The sequence below is a fragment of the Colossoma macropomum genome, unplaced genomic scaffold (genome assembly GCF_904425465.1).
Source record: "Colossoma macropomum unplaced genomic scaffold, Colossoma_macropomum, whole genome shotgun sequence".
Lineage (NCBI taxonomy): Eukaryota > Metazoa > Chordata > Actinopteri > Characiformes > Serrasalmidae > Colossoma > Colossoma macropomum.
The window spans coordinates 10,310,387-10,322,551 of NW_023494789.1; the positions used below are offsets into that span (position 1 = coordinate 10,310,387).

Below are 12,165 nucleotides of genomic sequence, written 5' to 3' on the forward strand. Positions count from 1 at the left end.
GGCAAGGCTTCAGCAGACTGTGCAGCGAGTGAGCGGAGCTCATTACTCTGACGTAGCAACAAGCTGCTTGTTAAGGAACTATAATTTGGAAGAAGGAACTGCTAACATTAAAACATATAAACGCCACATTCACAACCCAATTTATTTATTTCTGACTGTATTTATTTAGCTGTTGTATAAAAGCAATAGAACACTCGAGGTTGTGTTATCGTAAATAACATCACAAATCACAGCCGTGATGTTATTTCACGACAACACACTCCCTCTCGTGTTCTATTGCTTAAATACTGTGTGCCTTTCAAAAAAATATGAATTAACCTGTGTAGCTTTCCTGGGAAAATCTTTAACTTGTTAAACCTGTTTTAACTTGTTAAACCTTAAGTGAAGGGTCTCATGTTGTTTAAAATAATGCATCAAATGTGTAAAGAAAGCAGTAATAATACCTCCAGTGTTGGAGATCCACACATTTTGATTAATTGATTTTTATTAATTGATTATGAATGTTGATAATCTTTTTTAATAACAACAAAACTGGCCTGAACTAATTACTGAGTTTAGGTGTTTCAGCCATATGCATTGCTATCAGGTATTTAAAATCAAGCACATAGCCATGCAATCTCCATAGACAAACACTGGCAGCAGAATGGGTTGTAATGAAAAGCTTAGTGACTTTAAATGTGCCACTGGTGTAGGATGCCACCTTTTCCACAAGTCAGTTTGTGAATTTTTCTGCCCTGTTAGATCTGCCCTGGTCAACTGTAAGTGATATTGTAATGGAAATTGAATGTGAAATGGAAGTGTCTAGGAACAACATCAACTTAGCCATGAAGTGCTAGACCAGGAGCCACCAAGTGCTGAAGCATGTAGCACATAAAATCACCTATCCTTTGTTGCATCATTCAATACAGACCACCAAACTGCCTCTGGAAACAACATTAGCACAATAACTGAGTTAGGAGGTTCATGAAATAGGTTTTAATGACCGAGCAGCCGCACACAAGCACAACATCATTTTGCACAATGCCAAGCGTTGACTGGAATATAAAGCATGGCCACTGGACTCTGGAGCAGTGGAAACATGTTCTACGGTGTGATGAATCAAGCTTTACTGTCTGTCAGTCTGATGGATGAATCTGGGTTGACAGATGACAGGAGAATGCTGCCTACCAGAATACACAGTACCAACAGTAAAGTTTGGTGGAGGAGGGATAATGGGCCGGGACTGTTTTTCAGGGTTTGGGCCCCTTAGTTCCAGGATAATGTTGATGCTACAGCACAGAAAGACCTTTTAGACATTTATGTGCTTCCAACTCTGTTACAACAGATTGGGAAAGGCCCTTTCTTCTTCCAGCATGACTGTGCCTCTGTGCCTTAAACAAGCTTGGTTTAGAAGAACTCCAGTGGCCTGACCTCAGCCTCACTGCACACCTTTGGGATGAATAAGAATGTCGATCATGAGCCAGGCCTTCTTGTCCAACATCAATGCCTGACTCAAAAGCTCCTTTGACTTAACAGGCACAAATTCCCCCAGACACACTCCAAAATCTTGTGGAAAGCCAGAAGAGGAGGAGGCTGTTATAACCATAAAGAGGGGGTGTGGTCAACTCCACATTCATGCCCATGATTTTGGAATGGGATGACCAATAAGCTCATATAGGTATGATGGTCAGGCATCCACAAACTTTTGGCCATTTAGTGATTATTGTATAGCAGAGTTTAAAGCATAAACTTTCAATTTATACCACCACCATGACGATACTAATTGGTGCCAGCACTTCTATGAGAGTTTCAAAGTTATTTTAGTGCTAAGCTAACAGTGGTGTACTCTCAGTTCCCACACAAGATTTAATACTACTAAGGCCTGCTTTACTTAAACACAGACATCTGAAGCATTTGAAACAGTGAATCAGTGAAGTCTAACTCTGAATATTACTGGAGGAGCCTGTTAGCCTTTTAACTATCTGCTAGGCTGTTCAGCCAAGACCTTGTTAAACAAAACAGTTTATTTTATATACCTGTTTACTTTATATACATGCAATTTACAACGGCTACCCTTTAACCTTTTATTCCACATGCATTAAACTTGTAAGAGATTTTTTCATATATTGCTGGTATGAGTTTCTTCTTTTTCTGGGATGAGTGACTTGAGTGCCAATTGCTCCCCCTTGTGGACAATCTTCAGACTGATAAACATGGCTTCATAATAACTTATTGAATCATGTTCATCATTCATCATTCACATTAGTAATCACTATGCCAATTCACAGAGAAGGTACAATTCTATTCATGATTTTTAAAATTGATTAAAGGATTTCGTTTAAGTAATCATGGTAACCTAAATGCATTCAATTATGTGTGTTTACTGTATTCTAAAGTATAACGTGATCCAACATAAGCTATCTGGCTGCTATGTGGAACCTGAAAGGACAGTCAAATAGGTTTAAGAGTGAAAGCCGTGTTCACTTACTATAATAAGCAGGATGAAATAGATGAAGTTGTAGAAAGAGTGAGCATCCATTACGTAGTACATGATCTCCACCCAGCCTTCCAGAGTTATGACCTAGACACATACACAAAAGCACATGCATATTATTAAAAAAAGGCAGAGTACAGAAAAGAAAAGCACTAAATTTGCTTGATTCAACACAAATATTTCCAAAAATAAGCTGTAAGAGAGGATTGTGTTGATGTAATATATTTTACTCATGTGGAATGATGTACATATTGGAATCAAATGACAGTTGAATAAAGTAAATCCAAAGCATCACTTTTATTCAGTGTGGAAATCATAATAAAATCATTGTTTTCAGCATCACAGAGCTCACTGCTCGCCAGAGCTTTGATCAGAGCAAAAAGCTTCAAATTGTAGGCTGTGTCTGTGTCTAAATTGAAGCCTTCCTGTGGAGCGCTCTTGTGAGGGACTGTCAGGCTATACGCCCAGCAGACAGACATACTTATGCACATATATATTTATATTATCTGTTATGTTTTCTGTCTGACATCTTTTTTTCTACGCAGCATTGTCCAACTGCTCTTCATTCATCTCCTCGAACAGCCCACAATGTCTGTTCCAACAGGAAGCTCATTCTGAACCTCCTGATGTTTTGCGTAAATCAGGCTCATTCATTCATTCAGCACTTGTCTTATAATTTCCAATTACCGGGACAACATTTAACGTCAGCTGGTCACTTAAGAGGACATGATTTTATGCTTTTATACACAACTTAATTCCACGAGCATGCTTCGCCAGCTAATCAAGATCGCTTTGAATACTTGAATATTCAAAAGATGAGTTGAATAAGAACAAACTAAACTGTGTAGGAAGGTCAATTTCATCCACAGGGCAATAATTCATGACTACAGACTAAGAAAGCTCCTGCATGAAGTGAAACGTCAGGGGCATCTGACCCAATTCTACATTGTCTGAATTGTAACAATACAGAAGGAAATACATGGAGTTAGTTTTGTGCCAAAATGTTTGAGAGAAGATCCTGATGTTTGAGAGAGGAATGTTCCGGTTTGAGAGGGCAGCGGTGCTCTGAGCGCGCAGCTAATGAACTTGAACGCGTTTGTCAGCACGAAGTGCAGCAGGTAAACATCTTCGGATTTGCTCAACAAAACACTCTGGTTTCATTCAAAACTTGAAAATCTGCACAGCAATGTTTTCCCCTCTCAGAAGTCGCACGTGCAAAACACTCCGGTTTTCACTCAAAACTGGAAAACCTGCTCAGTCATGCTCTTCACCTTCAAAACTCGCACGTGCGCGCAAAACATTTCTGCTGTCCGCTCCGCAGCGCGCGCTCAACTTTCACATCTGCTCGCTGTAAAATGTCTGAATGTTTGTGCCAAAACTCCAGCCAATCAGAGCTGCCGAGGGGCGGTTCCTGTCAGCGCACCAATCATGGCGTCTTTTCTTAAGCAGCTTTATGCCAATTGGTCAAGGCACGTTCGTGGCTGTGGTATTGAGTCGGCTAGTGCGCTTGTAGCCTCGACGTTAGCTAGATGGTTTCTAGCTTTCTCGTAGCAAATGGATAGAAATGATTTATCAATAATGCTCTGTCATAAATAATAGCATATTAATCTAACTATCATTGGTAGCTCGGCCATTTGTTTCCTACCAGAGGCTTAACGTTAGCTGACTTCAAATAGCTTAACATTAATCAACTAAGCTGACCTTAGCAAGGTTTCTTTGACTGCAGCTAACAGTGTCTAACGGTGTCTAACAGTGTTCTACTGAACTCTCCTATAGTGCTTGTCTTCATAGGCTCATCTTGTTAATCCTGTATATTTATCTTCTATAGTGGCGTCATCAAAAAACAATACTGATGCCGTGCAGTTTTATATGGACAAAAAAAAACTTTTCAGTGAGTACAGGGAGTTATATAGTTCATCCTATTTTTTCACTGGACATAATACTGTTTTGTAAGGGCCATACATGTTTTTCCTCTGTTTGGTGTTCACACATCGGTTACTGTAAATCATTGATTAAAAATATCGAGCACACAAACTATAAATATAAGGGATATTTCTTCTCATTCTCAGCTCTTTGCTACCATCTCTGGATTTCCACCATTCCCTTTGAATAAGCCTTATACTCTAAAACGCAAACATATAAAACTGGATGATTCAGAAACTCACTGTTAAAAGACTTCATTGGCTGACTTATCATCTGTTGTCAGCATTTCACAGCGTTAATGCAGTTAATATCCTGGACACTAAGTTTAGGTTATCAAAACACACTGACGTTTGGCTTCTAACCAACCTACTGTTGATGGGTGCTAAATAACAACATGTATGGGCCTTAGAAAAGAAGTACAGTATTATGTCTAGTAAACAAAATAGGATGAACTTTATTACTCCCTGTTCCCTTTTGTTTTTGTTTTTTTGTTTTTTTTGTCCATGTAAAACTGCACTGTATCAGTATTGTTTTTTGATGATGCCACTATAGAAGATAAATATACAGGATTAACAAGATGAGCCTATGAAGACAAGCGCTATAGGAGAGTTCAGTAGAACACTGTTAGACACTGTTAGCTACAGTCAAAGAAACCTTGCTAACATCAGCTTAGTTAATTAATGTTAAGCTATTTGAAGTTAGCTACCGTTAAGCCTCTGGTAGGGAACAAATGGCCGAGCTACCAATGTTAGGGAGCAGATGTGAAAGTTGAGCGCGCACCATGGAGCTGAGAGCAGAAATGATTTGCGCGCACGTTTTGAAGGTGAAGAGCATGATTGAGCGATTTTCAAGTTTTGAATGAAACCAGAGTGTTTTGTTGAGCAAATCTGAAGGTGTTTACCTGCTGCACTTCGCGCTGACAAGTGCGTTCAAGTTCATTAGCTGCGCGCTCGGAGCACCGCTGCCCTCTCAAACCGGAACATTCCTCTCTCAAACATCAGGATCTTCTCTCAAACATTTTGGCACAAAACTCCATAGAAATATAACAGAAAATATCCGTAAATCACGATGTTAATAAAGTCATTCGGAGTGGTTTCATGTGAAATAGATCATTGTAGTCTAGGATTCTTACTCCTTCAAAGTGGTGGTGATAGGAAACAGGGGTCGCGATGTCTACAACACTAATATAGCCATTTTATTTACTATCCAAGAACAATGGTGAACCTACACTTGTCTTCTGATTTTGCTGAACTCTGTAAATACCTGGAAACTAATTTTAAAAATGCACTTCAGGCCTAAACCTTCTCAAAACTGTCATAAAACAATGTTTTAAGCATCAGGCAGTGTATTCATAACTATTCCATATGATGGCTTTGTGTGAGATAGCTTAAGGCATTAAAATTGTCAGACGCTGGTTCCTATCACCACCACTGTGAACACTTCTGACTCTGTAAGTTTCTTTAGAACAGGTCATTTCACATCAAACGAGTTTGTTTACATCTTAACAACTAAATTATGCAGAAATTTTGAAATATGAATGGAACTCCCCTTTAACATTTTCCAGTAATTCTTACTCAAGGTAAATACAGGGTGATTCAAAAAGATTCATCCGATTTCAAAGTGCCATATTTTTACAACCATCAGGCGCCTAGGAACCAATCACATACCAATTGAAAGAGGGGGTCATAAAGTTTCTGACTGTCACCGGAAGGTGGCTCCATTCAGTCTGCGGGGAGATGGCAACCCCTGAGCTGAAAGCGTTCTGCGTTTTCCACTTCAATAAGAGTGAATCTGTCAAACGATTTTCGTTGGCAGTGAACCTCCAACAGCTCAGAGTGTTCGTCATGGGTTCCATAACACTGGATGATCTCCGAAATTTCATTGAAAGAGCCGTGAGTACAGTAACACCCGACATGCTCAATCGAGTATGGGATGAATTTGACTATGGCGTTGATGTTGTCCGTACAGCTGGAGGAGGTTCATATTGAGCACTTCTAAAATTACTTAATTCAATTTATGCTCACTTAAACCATTTACAGTTCACTGCATTGTTCTGTAATGATTAACAAGTGAAATAAATCATTTTGAAATTGGATGAATCTTTTTGAATCACCTTGTCGTTTATTAGAAGTCAAATAATCATCATAAAAAAACTATCCAATAAAATATAATATATTTACATATAAGATATAAAAGAATAATTACAATTATTTCTGATTTTCGCCGCCTTTTTATTTTAGTGTTCATATTTTCACGTCTTTTAAACGGTTAACTAGCCTTGATATTACATGAACACTAACACTAACATTTCTGCATGACTATCGCAGATACTAATATAGATTAAATTAAAAATAAAATAAAATCACGTCATAGCTATAAAAAGTGAAAACAAAAAGAATCTCAAAAAGCGAACTAGCTAGCTAACATGTGCTAGCTTGATATTTTAATAGGGCTAGCTTAGATAGCTAATAAAGCTAACTTTGGCCAATGTTTAAGCTTAGTCAGTGATCTAGCTAACTATATGTCTAAATGAATACATATTAAAATATTGCCACCCTACTAACAACATATTTTTATCTACAACAGATATGCTAATACTAGCTAATTAGTATAGTAGGTAATGTCATTAAACTGGTGAACTCTGTAGCAGCAAGCAATGTGTCAGTTAAACTATCGTTACCAAGCCTGTATAAATTAACTCATTCCAACAAAAAACAGTGAAGCAAAATGTCTCAGAACTTGTAACATTTGGCCTAAAGTGGTGGGGTTTATGGTTGAAGCAGCCCCCCCTTGCACACCTGAAATATCACGATCCAGGCATAGCCAATGTTGTCAAAGTTAATGGCGCCCTTGTGCGGGTTGGAGTGACCCGTGCGGCAGCGGGTGTAGTAGCGGTTCCAGTTGACACAGAGCCCCGGCACGGCGCCGGCACTGGCATTGAGTAGGGGTTCAGCAGCCAGGCCCAGGGCCTGCCGGTGCAGAGCGTCCTCCACGTCCAGACAGCAGTCCCGCCCTCCCTCTCTCCGCGCCGGAATATCGTTGCAGGACATGATCCCGTTATCCTGAGGCAACGAGCAGATGAAGGGCCGCTCATCTTCCTCATCAGGAGAGTAGTACTGAGCAGGAAGAGCCATACCAGTAGAGCTGAGAGAGAGAGAGAGAGAGAGAGAGAGAGATATTGTACAAAGGAGAGAGAGAGGGAGGGGAGAGAGCGCTTTTTATACATGAAATGCAACACAGTGCTTCACAAAACAAAACAAAATATTGTGAGAAGTGATGCTTTGAAATATATGAACTTATGACACAAGTTTAAAGTTAAAAATAAAGTTTAAAAATGAGAGAAATTTATTTTTCCTATTTTACAACTTACAACCTAATTTACATGCATGCACACACACACACACACACACAAATCTATGAACATAAATGCCTTTATTATTATCAATATTTTATTGTTGTCATTGCTGTATTATTTGATCATCCCCTATTTTCTTTCACAACAGTCTGTTCTTCAATCTGTTAGCTCTACATGGTGATCTATAGGATGTGCTGCAGAGTTGCCAGGTTTCCAGTTTTGGGCTAGTTTTACACTGTCACAGGGTCAACATTTACTGCAGCCACCAAAATGGTTTGATAGCAGACAGTAGAAAATGAAATAGTTAATTGATGTTTAATAAAAGCTGGCAACCCAAGGAAAAGGGGAAAAGAAACGTATAACGCAAAACTGAATTACACCACTGACGCTGAGTCTTGTTAGTATGTAGTAACTACACATACCACAGTGCAAAGTAGCTGACTTACTCTGAAGTTATAGAAGCGTGTGATAAAAGTTTGGACCCATCGGCAGGTCATGATCATTTTAGAGGTTCGTAGCTACACTTCAGAAAACAGGGAACTGTCCATGTAAATTTTAGTCTCTCCATTGTACAAACAGTGTAAATGTGCCCTCAAAGGTACAATATGATCTTTAGAGTTCAAATGTGTACCTAAAAAGGAGTACTCCACCGATTTTTCAAAGTTTCAAATTTAAAATTTACACAACCAAGTCATTCAGAGTGGTTTGATGTGAAATGCTCTGTTCTAGGGAAAGTAGAACAGAACTGTTCACAGTGGTGATGATGGAAACCAGACACCTGAAGGGTTAATGTTTCTAAAGGCTCCCGCACAGGCAGTTATTACATTAAGTGTTTATGAATATGCTGCCTGGTGTTGGACACATTGTTTGGAATAGTTTCGAAAAAGGTAGGAAGTTATTTATTTATTTATTTATTTATTTGTTTATTTATTTTTAAATACATTTATGGCGGAAGAGTACATGCAAGCGTTCTTAGATGAAAGGGTACCCAAGGATTTATTTAAATTTTTTTGTCAGATTTACTACTATTTTATCATCATCAACATCGCATATATTTAAAAGCCAGTTGAATTCCCCTTTAAAATGGGGTTTAAATGTACACTGCATTATTTTCTCCCAGAGGAAAGCTTTTTAAGCTTTAAGGAAAATAAATTTAAAAGATTGGTGTTAAGACAGGATGTGTGGGATCAGTGCAACTTAAAAGATGTAACTTCAGTGGTACAAGGTACAATAATGCTCCATGCACTGTGAGCCCGGATTAGTTGAATGTACTTAAAAATTGAAGAAACCAGTTGCCTTAAAAAAGTTAAGTAATATGTAATGAAAACTTAAGTTAGCATATCGCTGCTGTCGGAAGAAAACATTGTATTTCCATTTTTGATGTTTTTCAGATTTTGGCATAATTTGAAAATGCCTGTCGTCCTTTACATTGTGTGTAAATTTCATGAAGAATGGACCAAAAGAAATGACCAAAAATGACTTGGAAAAAACTCTGGTTCCATTGACTTACATTAAAAGTAAAGTAGGTTTGTTCCTTTTCCTGTAAAGTTACCATTTTGGAGATACAAGGTTTTTTTTTACAACAACAGCGATATCTTAAAACATCAAGTTATTATGCCTTCAGAGATTTTTTTTTTCTTATACCAATTGCTTTACCTGATAATTCTACTTAGTATCTTGAGTTCAAGTAAATAAAATATTGATTTCTGCTTAGTTTTCTTTTTGTTCCACTTAACTATTGATAAACAGGTATTGAAGGTGTACCTTTAAGAGGGGAACCCCATTAACATCTTTGAGAATGTATGTAAAATGCCTGTTTTTCACAGTAAGTCATTTGTGCACTGAAACCATACTGCTCACACATAAACACAGTGTTGGAGTGATGAGTAGTATTTTAATATCTTTTACTCTGCAGTGCTGATATGTGTTCATACACAACTGATAGGACAAACCAAATCCCCAGATCAAAGTGAAAGATGAAATATACACAGATTATAAAAAAAGTAACAAAGAAGATCTGAGACCAAACGCTATTCGTCATGCCGAGTTTACTTGCTCTTGGCAGTACTGATGTAAACTTTGGTGTTTTAGATCCTTCTGCATGTGAGCTGGCTCAGACTAGAGAACTCTGTTCTGACTGTGCACTAAATCACAGCTTATTATATAAAGGTTTTAGTTGGCGCAGTCAAATATATTTGTTTCTCCAGCAACACTGAACACCAAAACTTGACCAGCCATGACCAATTATGGCGAGCCTTGAGGCTGTTTGTTCAAATATGGAGAAATTAGATACATTGTACTAGCATTCAGTGAGGGCTATTTATGTTGTAGGTGTACAATTACTCTCCATTTATCACTTGTCAGTTACTGAGCACAGGACCACTGTTGTCAGATATCATTTGAGTGTTGGATCATTCGGTGTCACTGCTAGGTTGAGAGTTGTCCAACCCCAAAAAATATTCAGCCAAGAGTGCCTCTGTGACAAACTGACCACTGACGAAGGGCTAGAGCAGGAGTGTCCAATCTTATCCTCAAAGGGCCAGTGAGGCTGCAGGTTTTCTTTCCAACAAACCAGGAGCACACGCTGTCAGTTGTTTGAAGACTGACCAATTAAATAAACAGGTAGAATCAGATCTGTTCCTGCTTGTTTGGAGTGTCACCCTGCAGCTAAACTGGCCCTTTGTGGATAAAACTGGACACCACTGGGCTGTAGGATGGCACAAATGGGCTACAGTCTCTAACTGTACGCCAGCAAGAAGGAGCTACAAGGGAAGGGTTTTAATAACGTGGCCAGAGGCAAAGCAGAGGAAACTGTACTGCACTCAGTACAACACAGCATTAAAAGATGTCCCCTTAATATCCATATCCTTTTATGAGTTTTATGATAATCGGAACAACAGAAATGCTTCAAACATGCTTGGAAAAAAAACTATTAACTTCCATTCAAAGTAAAGGATGTTTTACCTTCTCTAAAGTTACCGTTTTGGAGGACACTGTTAGGGCTACTTTCCAGAGCTCTGCCCCACAATAACCAAAATCTCTTTACTTGGGCCATTTTGATTTGGTAAAATCACTGCAATGCACAGCTTTCATGAAAAAAGCCCACGTTCAGACACCTTGCTTTTGTGAAATATCAGCCCCAATGTTTCACACAAGGGAAACTCAGAGCTTTGCTCCCCTCATTCCTTACATCTACTGTGGCTGGATGGCTGAGCTGCTGGGCAGAGTCGGCTGTGAACTTCTTTCTGCATAATTTGCTGGAAAGTCTAAAATGCTCACAATGTTTGAATGATTTGTTGATGCCTATCATAGCCACCTAGCTGCAGTTTTATACTGTATCAGTTGCTAATGGTGTTTGGATGATTGATCAAGTTCTGATTTATATAATGGTAAGTTCCCCTGACATAATCATTTATTTATTTATTTTATTTAATGATAACAACACAGATTTTTTACAATAACTATCAATATGCTGTGCTCCAGTTGCTAAGTAACCACTCACTTTTTGCTGTAGCCATTGCTAACTTTCTACTTTAGCACATACAAAAACAGAAAAATGGACACATTGCATAACTTATATAATATAATATTTACCTGTAGCCTGTTTGGTCACATTTTCAAGAGTAACATGACTGCAGGCCTACAATAAATTCTGAAGCTGTCACTGCCACTGCCAAGCTTTTCAGTCAGAGAAACAACTAAACAAACTGCAATTAGCCAGAAATGAGCAGAAAACTATTCAGAAAACAAGACAGGTTCTGAAAATATTGAAATGTTGGAAGCTATGAGCTGAACCTGACATTGCCACATTGTTATGGCTGTATCCGTAACACAAAAGGCTACTACTTCTTTTGGTGGAAGAAATATTAGAGCACATTTGATACAATGTTTACTTTTTCCTTTATTTTGCAGAACTGGTAATCTGTTTCATTCATAATGGTCTACAGTACTCACCTTTGGCTGGTGTCTTCCTCAAAATCAGAGCCGTGACATTTTTCACGATAACACCTTCCCTTTCATGTTCTATTGCTTAAATCTCAGACAGATTCAAAGCCTAACTACTGCCAGAAAATAAAAGCTTTAAAAGAAAATAGCCTGGTGCCATGGCTACGCAACTGTAAATCACTGAGTGGTTTAAACAACCACACAGTCTTATCAGACTTATCAGACTTATCAGATTTTCTAGCTTTCTCTACCTCCTTTGGAAATATTGTTTAGGTTGTATCTTTGGTTAATGATCATGAAGCAATGACGCTTTAGATTCATTGAAATTTTTCACCTGTAACTTCCCTTAAAAACCAGTTGCAGCCAACTGATAACAAACCTTCCATTATGTCATTGCACTATTCACCAGTCCCTCCAGACACACCACAACTACAGTGACAGTAAATGGCTCAGAATAACATGCATTTCA

General features: G+C 38.5%; 1 protein-coding gene across 1 annotated transcript in view; it reads right to left on the bottom strand.

Moving 5' to 3' along the window:
* The window catches only part of LOC118807435 (voltage-dependent T-type calcium channel subunit alpha-1I-like), a 199,952-nt gene that overhangs the window by 122,628 nt on the left and 65,159 nt on the right, over positions 1 to 12,165 (bottom strand). Inside the window, exons 5-6 of the mRNA XM_036569447.1 lie at positions 7,195 to 7,540; positions 2,468 to 2,560 (exon numbers count right to left, since the gene is read on the bottom strand). Of these exons, the coding sequence (XP_036425340.1) occupies positions 2,468 to 2,560; positions 7,195 to 7,540 (439 nt within the window). The remainder of the gene's footprint in view (positions 1 to 2,467; positions 2,561 to 7,194; positions 7,541 to 12,165) is intronic.